This window comes from Phacochoerus africanus, chromosome 11, assembly GCF_016906955.1.
Source record: "Phacochoerus africanus isolate WHEZ1 chromosome 11, ROS_Pafr_v1, whole genome shotgun sequence".
NCBI classification, from domain to species: domain Eukaryota; kingdom Metazoa; phylum Chordata; class Mammalia; order Artiodactyla; family Suidae; genus Phacochoerus; species Phacochoerus africanus.
The window spans coordinates 47569321-47586657 of record NC_062554.1 but is presented as its reverse complement, the minus strand read 5'-3'; the positions used below and the strand labels follow the sequence as shown (position 1 = coordinate 47586657).

The window sequence follows — 17337 nt, the reverse complement described above, 5'->3', positions numbered from 1 at the left end:
GTTACACACATCCACACACGTCTTGACAGATTTGATATTTTGATATCCTGGTCCTGATCCTGCATTGTAATAACGGAAGACATAATACTGGAGAAAACGGCACCTCTCTGTATTATCTTTGCGACGTCCTTGAATCTTGAACTATTCCAAAATAAAAAGATATATATGTGTCAACCTGGTCTCTGAGGTTCTCTCTCCTCTCGATACTTCACAGCGTTTCCCATTTCTTAATGCTTTACCATTTCAAAATACTTACACGCAGATTAAATTACATCATTTCCAAATGGCAGCAATCCACGACATAGCGCTGTCCTTATGCCCGTTTCACAGGTAAGGAAACCAAGGCTCCGTGCTTGTTGAAGGACATGTAGTTGGTATGTGGCAAAGCGAGTGCTTCAACCTGACTCAAGGAAATGTCTACAGATCTGTTTTCTCAGCTGCAAAATAAGGGGATTTGGCAAACATGGCCTCTGGAGGTGCATCCAGTTACAACACCACTGTACAGAGGACATGCATAGTTTTGTGCTCTAGCTTTCCGACTTCTGAGCCAGACAGCACAGGGGTCTGGCAATGTAGAGACTGGACTGCAGGCCAGTACCTAGACCTAGAGGGGACACTCACCCACCCGAGGGCTCAGGGCTGTGTAGCTGGTAGCATCTGAATGGAAGCATTAGACTCCCCCAAATCCCCATCCTCTCAAGGCTAAGAAATTGTTGCGATGAGAATCCCAGAGGCTCTTGGCTTTCCATGGTTCTCAGATGCTGGCTTCTGCTCCTCTGCGCATTTCCCCTACTCCCCATCTCCTGGGCTTCATTCCGTCACATCCCACCGACCCTAATTAATGATATTCTCTATGCCAAGGAGGTGAGCTGTGAAAATGTCTTACCAGATTAGTGAAGATGTATGTGTAGTAGGCTGACACCATCCCTAGTTCCGCTGCCTGCAAAGGGAAGAGAAGGAGATCAGAAAGGAACATAAAAACCCATTGGAAGTGAAGGAGCAGTGACGGCTGCAAGTGTCTGCCCTTGGCCTGGCCCTGCCCACCAGGCAGGGCAGAACATCTTGATCGGTTCTTACACTGCCCTCCACCTGGGAGGATGGAGCAGAGGAACCCTGGCCTCCAGAGGAGGGTTTCTCCACCTCCACCCCCGCCGCCCCGGCAGTGACACTCTGAGTAGCTGATGTGCTCATGTACAGCACATTCCCATGGATACGACTGGGTATTATGGAAACCAGAGCGAACTTAAGGGAGATGAAACAAATAATCAAACAGACTATAATAATTATCTCCACAACCACTAACAATAACCACAGCTAACTCCCACCCACTGTTTAATATGTGCCAAGGACTAGAAAGCATTTTACTTGGGTTAACTTGATGGGGTTGGCACCATTATGCCCCCGCCACCCCCTACCTGACAGCCAAGGAAACTGAAGCACCATAGGCGGTGCAACTTGTCCAAGATGGCACGGCTTGTAAACGCCAAAGACAGAAGTTTGGCCAGGCAGCCTAACTTCTGTGCTTTTAACTGAACTATACTCCCCCTGGAGGGCTGTGAGATGATGCCTCTTTCAGAGACATAGACAGGAGAGTGTGGGTTGTAGGCAATTCCCAAATTAACTCCGCCCCCGTCAGAAAGAGAGTGAGTGAGGCTCATGAGCGTATTCCTGAATCTGCTGTCATGCTGGAAACAAGTGAATCCTTTGCAAACATTGGTCCTTGATTAGTAGTAAGGAGCAAATAGCTTGTGACATGCCTCACCCTTGGCCACCGTGGTGCACCGGCGGCTCTCAGCCCGCAGTTGAGAGCTGCCACTTCAGAAGGGCCTCCTCTGTCTGATCTTGGAAGCCATCGCAGATACCCCTAACCAAACTTCCTTGTCGGTACCCCTGGCATGGAGTGTGACAGGTATTCTAGAAGCGGACAAGGAGATCAAGGAAGTAATGAGCCCATCTCTCCCCAGAGCCTTCATCCCTTCTGACAACTGGTTAGATCTTCATCCCAGAGCCTGCAGCCCTGGGCTACTTGGAGACCGGTTTTGTCGTGACTATTGAGGTACAGGGGGCGGAAAACAAGGCCAGGGATGATTACACTTGCCCCTTACATAGTGCTTCTCTCCCAAGGGACCCCAATAACTTGGCGAGCATTCTCTCTTTTTTTTTTTTTGTCTTTCTTCCTTTTAGGGCCACACTTATGGCACATGGAGGTCCCCAGGCTAGAGGTCAAGTCGGAGCTGTTGCCACCACCAGCCTACACCAGAGCCACAGCAATGTCAGATCCGAGCCGCATCTGTGACCTACACCACAGCTCAAGGCAACACTGGATCCTTAACCCACTGAGCAAAGCCAGGGATCGAACTTGCAACCTCATGGTTCCTAGTTGGATTGGTTTCTGCTGCGCCACAACAGGAACTCCGATGCTCTTATAAAGACCCCCACAGGCTCCCTGAAGGACAGGCCAGAGTAATTATATCACTGCCATTCCAGTGGGAAACTGAAGTGACTGGGGCAAGATTACACGGGGGTCATGATGGAGCTTAAGACCCCTGCCTCCCCCAACGTGAGGCTCCCTCTTCCTCCAGCTGAGCTGGATTTTGCCTTCTCCACTTCCGAGAGGATGCTGTGCTGTCTCACCCACCTCCCTCCCCCTCCCGACTCCATCCAACAGTAGCGCTGCTGCCTCTCATCACTGCCCAGGCCCTGACCCCTGACCGGAGCCCCCTGACCCCTTGGTTCCAGGGCTGGATTGGAGTGGGGGGGCACTGTCAGATGGTTAAAACCCGTTTTGCCAAATCTTCTGTCCTAACGATAAAAGACAAGAGATCCTTGGTTTTTAAGACCTCAATTCTGGGTAAACACAAAGTCTGTTGCCGGAACAGCCGCTCAATAAAGTAGGGGATTACTCTGAAAATCCTCCTGAAATCAAGAGACAGCAAAGTGCTGCCAAGCTCTGGGGCCAGGCTCACGAGGGCACATCGGCTCCCGAAGCTTCGTGCGCCCTCTGATCACACTGCTACCCACACTGAGTCCATCCTCCCTTGGCCCTCAAGGCTGGGTTGTAACCCCACGAAAGAGGGGCTGGAGCCCCAGGCAAGCATGCAGACTGAGTCCAGGACTGATCCAGGGCTGGCCTGGAATTCAACTGGGAACAAAGGGGACAGGGTGGGGTGGTGGGCGGAGGGGGGGCGGTTCCCAGAAGCCTTGCTGGTCATTGACGGGTTTGGTTCCAAGATCACAAGGGCTGAGGCCCACAGCTAGCCTTAGGAAGGCCTGCCACTGGCCACCAAACAGAACCATTTGCTAATAATGATCATTACAAGGGAATTTCCTTCAAATGCACAGCCATAAAAAAAAATTAAAAGCGTTTTTAATGAAAATACCCAGTATCCGCAAGGGTGCTGTAAGACACCTATATGCTGCTGGTGGGAGTGTAAATTGTGACGGCCTTTCTGAAAGGCAATCTGGCAAATCACATCAAAATCCTTAAATGCGTGCATACCTTTAACTCCGTAATTCCATTCCTATAAATTTATGCTCAGAAAATATTCATGAATGTGCATAAAGATTTATGCACAAAGATATGCATCCCAGCATTATTTATGATAGCAAAAATGGAAAACAACTTGCATCTCCAACAATAAAGAGATGGCTAAATAAATTACGGTGCAGCCATATGATAGGAAATGATGCAGCCATTAAAATATTTGTGGAAAAATATGTAATGACATGAGAAAAATCCATGGCATGTAATTAAGTGGGGGAAAAAAACAGGTTTCAGAAGTATGTGTGCAGTATGATAATGATTTTGGAAAAGGAAAAAAAATGTGTCTGTAAAGGCAGAAAGGCTAGACATCAAAATTTAATAGTGGTTATCTCTGGGTGATGGCATCACGAAGGATTTTTGTTCTCTTCTATGCGCTTTTCTGTACTTTCTGAAATTTCAACAACAAACCAGACACATTTTTTAAAAAGGGAGGGAGTTTCCCATTGCAGTCAGCAGTAAGGAACCTGACTAGTATCCATGAGGATGTAGGTTCGACCCCTGGCCTCTATCAGTGGGTTAAGGATCCAGCATTGCCGTGGGTCAAAGATGCTGCTCGGATTCTGCATTGCTGTGGCTGAGGTGGAGGCTGGCAGCTGCAGCTCTGATTCGATCCCTAGCCTGGGAACCTCCATATGCTGCGGGTGTGGCCCTAAAAAAAAGAGGAAGAAGGGAGCCCAACCGTCTACTCTGGGAGCTGTGAAACATTCCTGGGCAAGGGCTAACCCTAAAAGGCTTCCACCGGGGCTCTCCAGGCAGGAACCGGCTACTTCAGGGGGAACATGCATTCTGACCTGGGCAGGGTGGCGGGGGGGGGGGGGCGACATCCAGCTTGCTCCCCACTCCCCGCCTTCCTGAGGACCCCTCAACCTATATCTCTTGGGCCCTGAAACTTGGAGGAGCTTTTCTATCCTTGATGACTTTACTGATCAGAGCCCCACACAGAAGAGAAGAAAGAAAAAGAAAGAAAAATTCTGGAGTTCCCGTCGTGGCGCAGTGGTTAACGAATCCGACTAGGAACCATGAGGTTGCGGGTTCGGTCCCTGCCCTTGCTCAGTGGGTTAATGATCCGGCATTGCCGTGAGCTGTGGTGTGGGTTGCAGACGCGGCTTGGATCCCGCATTGCTGTGGCTCTGGCCTAGGCCGGTGGCTACAGCTCCGACTGGACCCCTAGCCTGGGAACCTCCATATGCCGCAGGAGCGGCCCAAGAAATAGCAACAACAACAACAACAAAAGACAAAAAAGACGAAAAAAAAAAGAAAGAAAAATTCTGTTTGCCTGAGTCTGAGAGTTGGGTGTACGCACACAGACGGATGTGGGTTTAGAGCTGTGGAAAATTACTATAGCAACAGGCTGAAGGGACGGTCCTCGGGACTCAGAGAACCCATTCAAATCTTTTATTAATTCTGAGACAAACCTAGCTGGGGGGTGGGGGTGCTTAGGAGATAGTGAGGGAGGGAGAGGAAGAATCATCTGGGCTTCTCGAGGCTCAGCAGAGGTTAATGAGGAAGCTCACTCCCCCTGTGGAAAATGGCAGGTTGCGCTTAAATGTGCAATTAAAACAGCATTAGAAGAGGCCGATGTGCCTGGAGAGGCTGGGGGAGCTGCCCGAGCCAAGGAGGAGCCTGGAAGCAGGGTCCCCTCTGTCTGGGCTTGCTCGCTTAGCTGAGCCACCAGCCCAGGAACTGGCGCCAGTGACTCCAAGGATGCCCAGCTGTTTGCAGCTGTTTGTCCAGTGTGGACCCCCAGGCACCTGACACCTGACACCTAACTCACTCTCTCTCTCTCTCTCTCTCTCTCTCTCTCTCTCGGATCGGCCTCCGTGTCCCAGATTCTCTGCGTGTATGTTGATTCAGGCGCTGGCACCCTGCCCCTCCGTGTCCCCGGGGAGTAAGAAAAACATGTTGATTTGCTGTTAAGAGAACGGAAGCAGGCTCAGCTTGGCTTCTCTCTGGGCCAGGCCTTGGACAAGCTGCTCATGGCAGAGTCTCAGTTTCTTTGTCCACCGAGGCTAAATACCATGCCCACCTCTCGTGGTCAGTGAGAGGATTACATTGAGATATTATATGCAGCACTTCGTAAACTGTAGTACATGTGTCAGGATCACACACAGGGCAGATACTCAGTAATACGCAAGGAGGTGACTGCCCTGGTTGTCAAAATATGGAGATACTTGGACACCGTTTGGCAAACAGCCTCTGCCCCCAGCCCCCAAGGAGCCCACCTCACCACCCGAGCCCCTCTTAGGATCCCCTGGACCACAGAGCCCCTGGCAGGTCTAGGTTTGGCCAGTGTCTCAGCGGGTGGCTGGCCTGTCACACTGGGAGTGAAATGTTTTATGACATTGCTGTCATCCTGCTTTCTCCTTTTAGCTTTCAGGAGCCGGCCACTGAAACCGAAGCACAGTGTCGTCAGGTTCAGAGGCCCCGGCAAGGGTTCCTTCAGCCGCGGCCCAGGAGGACCCAAGGCCAGGAGGGAGCGGAGCGGCAATTCAGAGGGAGGCGGCTCGGTGCCCACCAGCCCCCGCCCGGCCCGGCGCCCACCTTCAGGAGGATGGTGTGGGACATGGAGGCATTCGCGTGGATGATGATGGTGGCTGTCTTGTCGTCCCGGATCTCCTTCAGGAGTGGGGTGGGGTCCCTGGTGTCATCCAGCATCCGGACGGAGAGTGTGTCCTTGGAGATAAGGAATTGCCGGAGCAGCTTCTCCAGGTTTAAAAGGCCTGGGTGGGGAGAGAGCATGAAGCCCCTGAGGGTCCACGGTGCCACCTCAGGAGTCAGGAGCAGAAGCAGGGCAGGCGGGAGGCAGGGTCCTGGGCCAGGGACCACAGCCCCCGCCAAGCAAGCAGCCCCATCCTAACCTGGGTCAGTTTCTTAACCTCTGGGGGTTCTTAACCTCCTGCCTCAAAGGAAAAGAACGCTCCTCAGCGCCCAGGGCCTCCCCCCCTCAACCCCCCCAGGACCGCTCTTCTAAAGCAGACACTGTGGCTCCCTTGAGTGGAACCGGAGAATTACCACTCCTCCGCCCAGCCCTGGAGGCACTGCCGCCCAGCAGCCAAGACCCAGATTCAGAATCTTTCCCTATATGTCTTGCCCTAACTTGGCCCCTTGCTCACTGTGTGACCTTCTCATGTAGCCAAACTCTTTTTTTTTTTGTCTTTTTGCCTTTTCTAGGGCCGCTCCCACGGCATATGGAGGTTCCCAGGCTAGGGGCCTACGCCAGAGCCACGGCAACGCTGGATCCAAGCTGCGTCTGCAACCTACACCACAGCTCATGGCAACACTGGATCTTTAACCCACTGAGCAAGGCCAGGGATTGAACCTGCAACCTCATGGATGCTAGTCAGATTCGTTAACCAGTGAGCCACAACGGGAACTCCTCATGTAGCCAAACTCTTGACTTCAGTTTCTTCATCTGAGAAATGAGACCGCAGGTGGACCTCAGCGAGATTGTGGGTTTGGTTCCAGACCCCCCTCCATAAAGCGAATCACACAGGTTTCTTGTTTTCCAGGATATACTTAATAGACTACAGTATTTGTTTTCACCATCCTGTAGTCTATTAAGCTGGCAATAACATTATGTCTAAAAACTCAGTATATATACCTTAATTTTTAAAATATTTTATTGTGAAAAAATCCTAAGCATTAACCGAGCCCTCAGCGAGTCATAATCTTTGTGCAATAGCAACATCAAAGATCACCAGTCACATCATAATTTCGCATATAATTTCATTATAATGATAACGAAAAAGTTTGAAATACAGCGAGAATTACCAAAATATAACAGAGAGACACAAAGTGAACAATTGCTGTTGGAAAAAATGGCACTGATAGACTTGCTCAATGCAGGTGGGGCTGCCACAAACCTTCAGTTGATAAAAAAAACACAGTATCTGCGAAGTGCAATAAAACGACGTCTGCCTGTAACATCAGTAGCCAGATCCCAGAGCTGTGGCAAGGATTAAATGAGGTGACATGTCAAGTGCTTCGGCCGGAGCCTCACACATGGTGAACGCTCATAAATGTGACATCTAGCTTGAGGAGCCTTCATTTCCTTTCGGAGGTCGGGGAGTTGTTCCTTCAAGGTCACAAGGCCCAGAAAACAGGTCCAGCAAAACCCTTTGAACTGAGTACAGTGGCTGCATTAAGACTGGGCTTTATTACGACTATGAAAGAACAGGCTTTGAACTGCACTCCAGCAGGCAATCATGTGGGCCCAGAGCAAAGGAGAAAACTGGGAGTGTGAGCTAAGGACTCTCACCCTCCCTCTGCTATTAGCTGTCTAGGGGCAGCAGTGGGAGGAGGGTTCCAGAAGAATACCACCAAGACGCAAGGATCTTAATCCTGCTTTGTCTTCAGGCCAGGAGGAGGGTGTGTGGGTGGACGGGTGTCTCCTGGGAAAACAGTGTCTCAATTCCAATGGGAAGAGACCAATAGGCACTTGCTCCCAACAGCCAAGGACAAGAGTAACATGCACTGGAGTCCTGATGCGGCTTAGCAGTAACGAAACCGGCTAGTATCCAAGAGGATGTGGGTTCAATCCCTGGCCTCACTCGGTGAGTTAAGAATCCAACATCACTGTGAGCTGCGTTGTAGGTCGCAAGATGCAGCTCAGATCTGGCATTGCTGTGGCTGTGGCTGTGGCTTAGGCTGGCGGCTAAGCTCTGATTCAACCCCTAGCCTGGGAACCTCCATATGCTGCAGGTGTGGCCCTAAAAAGCCAAAAAAAGAAAAGAAAGAAAAACAAACATTGACTGAATTCTTATTGTGTTCTAGGTAATGGGCTAAGCCTTTCACATGGCTCATCTCTCTTAGGTCCTCACAGTGAATCCTATAAAGAATCTAATCCTAGAGTTTCCGTCGTGGCGCAGTGTGAAAGGAATCTGACTAGGAGCCATGAAGTTGCAGGTTCGATCCCTGGCCTCACTCAGTGGGTTAAGGATCTGGCGTTGCCGTGAGCTGTGGTGTAGGTCACAGATGTGGCTTGGATCTGGCGTTGCTGTGGCTGTGGCGTAGGCCGGCAACAACAGCTCCGATTAGATCCCTAGCCTGGGAACCTCCATATATTGTAGGTACGACCCTAAAAAGCAAAAATAAATAAATAAATAAATAGGCAGTGGGCTATGTCAGGAGGTAGTGAGTTCCCCATTGCTGGAGGTAGTCAAGGTAAGACTGAAACCCCACTTGAGGATGGCTTTTAGAGCAAATTAAACCAGTGGTTGGGAAGTTGAACTATAAGAGTGTTGATGTCTCTTCAGCCCAGAGATCTTTTAATTTTATGAATCAGAAAAGGATCCTTATTTATTTTATTTATTTATTTATTTATTTAAATTCTAGGCAGTGGAAGGCATCCATAGAAGAGGGAGAGTGGTTCAGAAACATTAAGACTATTAGGAGTTTTTCAGTGCCATTTGGCCTTTTCCGATCATCGTTCTCCTCACCTCTGTTGATGGAACTAAGGGATTTATCAAAGGCAACTGCCACCAAAGGGGTTAAAAGCCACTCTCTTCCCAGCTTCCCCTCCACCTCCACCTGACCTTCCTCCGTGGGACCCCTGGCCCAGAAGTGGGTCTGCTTGCAAGTCCAAGGCTGAGTGGGACCTGGGGAAGCTATTAGTCCCACTCAGGATGCAATGGTATAGATGGAGGTGAAACCTAACAGGCCGCCTGGGAAGAAGAAGGGAGGCCGGCTTCTGGGACGGGGAGGCAGGGACTGGGCAGGGCACGAGGCTGCAGAGGCTTAGGAAGGCACAGCCAGGGTGGACAGGGCCCCAGGATGAGGACACAAACCCCTAAGGGATGGGCCTGCAGGGGTCACAGAGGACCCTTGTATCAAAAAAAGAATAAACACTGATTTCAACAGGCATCCCCACTTCTCCACTGGCTGATTTCCTGGGCTGCAGGCTAATATTGTCAGCCAGGGCAGCACTTTTAAATCTTAAGGGAGGCAGCTGATGTAGCACTGACCTCAGAGGATGGTAGTGAGCATTTAGTGAGATAAGGCGAGTTCACCACTGAGCACAATACCTGGCGTCTCTATTCCCCTCCCCCTGCCAAGCGCAAGGGTGGGTGGTTTTCACATCCTATTTTTTCCAGGGAGCAGATTCTAACTGAGAGGGAGGGATGAGCATCTGATGTATGGCCAGGGGCAAGGGCACAGAACAAGTTCAAATGTTTGAACGAGGTACATATTCCACCTGCTTCTTGGTTTTGTCCCATCCCATGTCTGGGCTTGGCCCCAAGAAAAGGCAGAAAGGGCCAGCCCAGAGGGGCCAGAAGAGGAGACTGGGAGGGGGTGGGGGAGTGGGCTGAGACTTCTACTCACAGAGGACCTGCTGCATCATCGAGGCTGCCCCCTGTCTGCCGGCAAGGATGGGCATGTCAAGAATCTGGCTCTACGCTGCCCTCTCCCACCCCCTCTATTTCAGGGCCTTTGTTTGTTTGTTTGTTTGTTTACCTTTTTAGGGCTGCAGACACGGCATACGGAAGTTCCCAGGCTAGGGGTCTAATTGGAGCTACAGCCACAGTCTACGCCAGAGCCACAGCAACACCAGATCCAAGCTGCGTCTGTGACCTACACCACAGCTCACAGCAACGCTGGATTCTTAACCCACTGAGAGAGGCCAGGGATCGAACCAGGACCCTCATGAATCCTAGCTGGGTTCATTAACAGCTGAGCCACGAAGTGAACTTCCAAGGGTGTTTATTTATTTATTTGTTATAGGGCCCAGCAGGCATCCCTCCCCCGAAAGTTCCCTGCACTCCCTTTCTTTTCTTTTTTTTTTTTTCTTTTCATGGCTGCACCCGTGGCACATATGGAAGTTCCTGGGTCGCAGACTGAATCTGAGCCAGCTGCAGCAATACCAGATACTTTAACCCACTGTGCCAGGCTGGGGATCAAATCTGTACCTCCCCAGCAATCAGAGCTGCTGCAGCCAGATTCTTAACCCCCTGAACCGCAGGGGGATCTCTGTCTACATTCCTTTACTTACTGTTCATTTAACCCCATGAGTGCCCAGGAAGCAGGTAGTATCATTATTCCTGGGGGAGAACAAATCGCTGAGGCAGGACTGTCTCAGGGACAGATCACAGAACTAGAGGACCTGGGACAGGCCAAGGTTCAAACCCAGGTTTCTGATTCCACATTCTGGCCTGATTCACCACCTAAGCAGCCTGGGAAAGCCTCAGTCTGCCCATAACATAGAAAACTGGCCCCTTACTTCTGTCTCTTCCACAGTGTTCAGAAAAGCAAGGAGAGGCGGTAACAAGAACCATGTGACCTTGAAAATGGACTTAATCTCTCTTACCTCCACGCACATAATGAGAATATTTATAGAGCCCATCTTATATAGTTACTGTGAGGTTGAAATGAAATCATCTCCAACCCTGAGCAGAGTGTTTGGTACACAGTAAGTGCGTCATAAATGGTTAATCTGTATCACCATGAGCAAAAGACGTCCCCCAGCGCCTCCTGGGGAAAGGACAGGAAAGGCCTACTATTGCCCTGTTACTCATAGGGGGCGCTGGGTATCATTGCTAACAGCCACCCCCCCCATCCTCCACCCTCTAATGCAGAACCAGGGTTGCACAATAAAGTAATAGTACTTAAATGTGTATTATGTTTTGGGCCCAGATACCTTCTAGCCAATTACCCTGAGAGGCACTATTATCTTCACTTTAAACAGGAGGGAACTAAGCTCAGAGAGGAAGAGTGACCTACTTAACATCACACAGCTCATGAGCAGTGGGGCACCTTGGTTTGACCGCAAAGATGGTTCATCAGCCATCAGCCTTTCTTTTCAGCTGCACTTTCTCCTGGGAGACCAGAGTCTGCTCCTCACCAAAAACCTAGACCGAGTTTAAGGAACACAGGGATATTTTAAGGACAGAGTGGATCCCCTGTCACTCTGCTCAGTCCTGGCCTGGCTTTGTTCAAAAGGAATCCAAGGAGGGAAAGAGAGGGAAAGTCCTGTGTACCGCGGTCCCCTAGGCATAGACGCCTCATCCTATTTTATCCCCTCAACCATCCTGGGAGGGAGGAATCATCACCCCATTTTATAGATGAGCAATCCCCTAAATCACTTTGCCAAGGTCACACGGGTGGTACATATATACAGAAAGTGTAGCGGCACAGGCCCTGTAGCTACAGAAAGGACATTAAAATACTTAGAAACACCAGAGCAAGCATAGGGGGAAAAAAAGATGATTTGAGCTACGTGCAAAGATACCAGGAAAATACCTGGCATATTACACTGCGACCATACAGAGTCAAAGGTTCTGGGTCCCACCTGAGGGTCTCCAAAGGGAACTTCGGAGTTCCTGTCATGGCTCAATGGGTTAAGAACCTGACCTAGTCTCTGTGACGATGCGGGTTCAATCCCTGGCCTCGCTCAGTGGCTTAAGGATCCAGTGCTGTCCCAAGCTGTGGCGTAAGTTGCAGATGCAGCTCCAATCAGGTGTTGCCCTGGCTGTGCCATAGGCCGGCCACTGCAGCTCTAACTTGACCCCTAGCCTGGGAACTTCCATATGCGGCAGGTGTGGCTGTAATAAAAAAAAAAAAAGAGGGAGAGGGGGAACTCTGCGGCAGGGCTGGGTGATCGCACCAAAGGGGCCTGGGGGACCAGAGCGGAAAGCCCCAAGCTTCCTTGGAAGTCCCCTAGCGGCAACTCGCCCAGGCTCCTTAGGGATGACCAGGACAGGCACGCCAGGGCTCCTTCCCACCTCTCTACCCCCGCCTCACCAGAACCACGCACTTGCGGATGTTCTGATATTTTTTTCCATTAAAGAAAAATAATGCAATCCACAATACAACTCTACTTCGTCCAAAACCTGCTTATTAAAAATCTACTTTGGGGAAAAAGGAGAGTAAGTGGTATGACTCCCCAGGGAATGATCTCTGTTCTGTCTAATTTTGATGGCTGGAAAAGAGAATTAGGTTCTCCTTCCTAATTCCACTTGCGCTGTCTCTCGGCCCTGCGTGACTAAGGAAGACGGAAGTGTCACCTCCTGAGTTCTGAGCTGCCGTTTCATTCAGTCCCTCATTTCTTCAACCTTTAATTAGATTTTTAATCCTCTTTGCCCTTGAACTTCTCCTGCTCTGCCCCACCCTTCATCCTCCCTGGTGGGTGGGGCCAGAGTCACTCGGCGGCCTCAATAGTTGAGTGCTCCAAGCAGGGGCTGCCCTGTGTGGTGGATGAGTCCCCCCCGGGCTGTGGGTTCACCTCTCCAGCACTTAGGCACATTCATCCTCTCCAGGACCTTGTCTTGCCCAGCTATCCTGCACTCCATTCAAGGGAGCAAGGTGATGCAGTGCTCCAGAGAGATCTCTGCCACACCATGCCTGCCAGGCAGAGCTCACCACGAGCCCCTCCTTTGAAGCTGGTGCAGCCCGGGAGAGTGGGAGGGGCTATGGAAGAAGAAGTCCCCCAGCTCAGAGTCCAAGTGAAGAGTCTTGGTTTTGTCATGTACCTGTCATGTGACCTTAAGCCAAGTCCCTTAGTGGCTCCAAGACTGCTTAGCTCTAGAATGACTGAGGACAAGGGAGGCAGAGTGGGAAAACCTAAGAGAAAGTGTTTTGCAATCTGCAAGGAGCTGTTTGAACGTCAGTCGGAGAATGTCAACTCCAGTGGAAAAAGCCCTGGGCAAGGAGGCAATGGTATTTAGCACAGTGCTCAGCACATAGCAGGTGCTGCACAAACACCTGAGCAACTTACTTTCCAAAGCCCAGTAAGAGCTGAAGCAGAGGAAACAGGGCTCCGCTTCAAACAAGAGTGACTGTGGCTAGACACAAGGAAGAACTTCCTTTCAGGTGGTGAGACCCTGTACCTCCAGCATAGAGGAGGACTGCAGAACCATCTTTGCCTGGGCGTATTTACAGCCTGTCCTCTGTCTCTCAATGTTCCCACTGGGTTCATGGGGTGTGCCAGTTCAGTCCTGCCTCAGTGGGCTTGTGGCAGAAGTTCCTAGGAGAGAATACTTATCTTGGTTACACCCTGCAAAGGTGCAAGGATGCCACACGAGGAGAGGGCCACTTGGTGGAATGTAACATGTCCCAGCTGTGTCCCATCAAATACTTATAGGTCAGCATCCTTCGGGCGCATAGGATCAGACCTTTTTGGAAGATGAAGTAAAGAGCCATTTTGGCCACAGGACAGCTCAGAGTGTCTGTGCTCATGCGTGCGGTGAATCTCCACCAGGGAGAAATGGAATCAAGTGTTAACTAAACTTGTCTCTCTTTTTTGGTCCACAAAACCCTGATCATCAAAAACGATGCTGCCCAGTTGACTTTTTGGGGAAGATGGAAATGTCCTATATCAGCACTGCCCACATGTGAACACTTGAATTGTGGCTGGTGAGACTGAGGAACTGGATTTTAAATTTTATGGAACTTTGAAACAGGGAATTCCAACACTTCCAAACCCACTGGGTGGTTGTCATAACTAAAAAAGGTATATAAAATGCATGCCATTGTTGGGACTCAGTTACTTTGTTTCTTGGGTAGCACAGAGCAAATAATTAATCTGTGTCTAATAAATGAATGAAAGTATATGTGGAGGCAGCAAGGTACAAAGGCCCCATAAAGAAGATGCTTCTCTATCTACAAAACAGATGGAGACTCACAGACATGGAGAACAGACTTGTGGTTGCCAAGGGGAAGAGGGGAGAGACTGGGAGGGAGTTTGGGGTCAGGAGACGCAAACTATTACACTGAGAATGGATAAGCAATGAGGTCCTACTGTACAGCGCAGGGAACTATATCCAGTCTCTTGGGATAGACCGTGATGGAAGATGATAAAGAAAAGGAATGTGTGTGTGTGTGTGTGTGTGTGTGTGTGTGCATATATATATATATGTATGTATATATGATTAGGTCACTTTGCTATACAGCGGAAATTAGGACAATATTGCAAACTGACTATTAAAAAAAGAAGAAGATGGTTCTGACCCTTGGCAGGGAGGAGGCTACTGTTTTCAGATGCTCTAGGGATCCCAGGATGGAGGAAGAACTTAGCAGGCAGAGTGGTTCTGTGGAGCCACAGGACAGAGCCCGATGGACACGGGGAACCTCTGCCGGCGCAGCACACCTGGACCCGCAGGGTAAGACCTGCACAGGTGAGCCACACAGGACCCAGACGCCTGGGGCTGGGGCCCTGGGGCCCTATTGGTAGCCACGGGACAGCACCTGCCTGACTGCGTGTGGGTGCACAGCTGTCACCAGGAGTACACAGATGCACTGATTTGCTGGAATGTGCTGGCTTAAATTAGCTAAATCTCATAAACACTGAATTTATGTCACAAATTGTCTGAGTCAGAGAAAACGCATTTCTAAAACCTGCATTTGCAAAAAATGCTCTATCAGGAATTGACCTTGGACCTTGTTCCATCAGCAAACCCCACTCTCTAAAGAAAGAAGCTCTTCAACCCATCAAGTACAAATTCCTCCAATTTTATATTTTCTTTCTCTCTCTCTCTTTTTGTAGCTCCATAACAATGAGGCTGAAAATGTGGGAATTGCGTGTGCAGATGCAAAAAGCCTTGGTGGTTGGCCAGTTTCCCTGTAACCGAGCTCCTCTCTGTTCCACCCGTGGCCCCAGGGAGTTCTGGCAAAGGGTCCTCCTAGACTGCTCTGTCTGTCCCATACACACACAGACAAATAGCCAAGGACACGCAGGAATGCCCGAACCCTCTGGCTGTCATCCCCCAAACCAGAGGGGGCCCTCCCCTCAAACCGTCAGGTTGAAATTGACACAGCCCGCCCGTCTGGGGAGGAGCCAACCCAGGGAAACTTACATTCTGCTTTGGCACAGATGAGGCAGGCGGTGGTGCAGTTGAAGAAGTTCAGGATCCCAGCTACAGCCACGCTGATGTCGGTGTTGCTGGGGTGGAGGTTCAGGGTTGTGAATCTCTGGAACTGGAACTTGATAAACTCCTCTGGGGCCACTTTGAAATGAGGGACCTGGGGGGAGGAGCAAAAATGGGCAGCGGGGAAGATCCAGAACGAGTGAGAAAGAAAGAAAAGAAAGATGAGTGAGGCAAGGCTGCAGAGCGTGAATTCTTCGCCTGGTAAGAGGTGGAACTTTCAGGACTCAGGGCACCCAGTCCACAGGAGGAAGATGAACTGGCATGCCTGCCAATGCTTGAGACCCAGGATGGGAAACCCTTCAGCTGAGACCCTTATAAATGTGCTGTGGACCCTGGAGCTGGGGTCCGTGGCCCTGGGAAGGCAAAACAATAGGCCTTTATCCTCAGAGGAACTGCCTGCTGCTGGGCAGTGAGACAAATGGCTCTTGAAGGCACAATCCTTATATTATTTTATTTGTAGTTAATGAATCAGAGCAGAGATGGCAGAAAGAGAAAAACACTGCCCTGGGGACTAAGGGAGGGGTCGCCTCAGCCTAGCCTGGCCAGCTCTCCGCAAGCTTCCTGGGTGAAAGCCCAGGATGGGCTCCTCGGTAGACACATGTGTGGAAGCGGAAGCAGCACAGGCTGGGAAACCATCGAGAGAGCCTGTGAATGGAGCCAGGTAAATAAATACCTGCCTTGGCTTCATTAAGACAGTGTCAGCTTTCCTCTGCGTCTATTACTGACATTTCCAGGAGGCACTGCCCAGCCTTCCGCCTCTCTTCTCCCGGAAAGAGATATTAACAGGCTGTGATGGCTGTGTTATTGGCGGCTTAGGCTATTGGGTAAGGTAATAGGAAAGTTAAAATGTAATAAGCTGCCATCGACCTTGATTTTATTCTGTCACCCCCGTACCCAGAGCCAGAGGAGCTAAAGGCTGCTGGTGCCTCTATCCGAGATGGAGCTGACACGTCAACCCTCATCCTCATTTAGGGTGTCCGCCGTGAGGGCCAGAGTCCTGCAAACGTGGGTTTGAACTGATGTCAAAGTGAGGAAGATTGAGGGTAGACAGCAAGAAGAACTTTCTGATGGTGAGTTGGTTGGCTCCTAGAATGTACAATCATCCAGCCATGATTGTCAAAGTTTTCTCTGCCTAGGCTGGTCCAGAGTCTGAGATGTCTCTGTAGAATTCTGCTACCTTATCCTTTTAAGCTTCTGAAAAAAGAAGTCAGCTAGAGCCCAGAGCTCCTCTGAGACTGGGATGAGGGGAGGATAAAGATTTTACAAAAACTCAGGAGAAAATTCCTGAAATCAAATAGGATTAGCCCTTCAACCATAGAGAGAAGGCAACCAATATTTTCCAGCCAAGACTAAAAAGCATAGAATTGGGGAGAGAGCCTGGTGAGCAATGACAGAAGATGCTAAAGAATGACACTGACCTGGGGTGTGTCATAAGGGGTCTTTCCTTCCACTGATATTTTGCAACCCTTACAGTCTGTCTAAGATGAATAACGAACGCACCTTGAAAGGAGAACAGGTCACAGAGGGGCAAGACGGAGGCCAGGGCTGGGCAAGAGCAGGTGGCCAGGCTGGCTGGCTTACATACTTGAGCATCTCTGACCAAAGCCTCCCCTGCTTGGCCATCAAGCCTATCAGGCTCCATCAGCAGCTAACTCACCCCAACAGAAACTACCCTCACAGATTCCCTTGAGCTCACGGATCCCAGAGATGGAGCAGGCAAAAGATTCAGGAAAGTGCAGACTCAGGAAATGGGTTTGAGAGTCTATAGATTTGGGTTTGCACCGGGGTTCTGCTGTGTGATTTAGAGCAAACTGCTCAACCTGTCTAAGCTTCATTAACATGGAGAAACAAGTGGCATTTCTTTAGCTTTGGGAGGATAAAATGAGGCCCTCTAAGTAAAGGACGCACCAGCTCAGAACCTAGCATATGGGGTAA

The 17337-nt window shown here is 50.2% G+C and overlaps 1 protein-coding gene across 1 annotated transcript in view; it reads right to left on the bottom strand.

Annotated features, from left to right (window-relative positions):
• Window positions 1-17337, bottom strand: part of GRIK4 (glutamate ionotropic receptor kainate type subunit 4) — a 456521-nt gene that overhangs the window by 152393 nt on the left and 286791 nt on the right. The window contains exons 5-7 of the mRNA XM_047753544.1: window positions 15331-15496; window positions 6086-6264; window positions 887-940 (exon numbers count right to left, since the gene is read on the bottom strand). Of these exons, the coding sequence (XP_047609500.1) occupies window positions 887-940; window positions 6086-6264; window positions 15331-15496 (399 nt within the window). The remainder of the gene's footprint in view (window positions 1-886; window positions 941-6085; window positions 6265-15330; window positions 15497-17337) is intronic.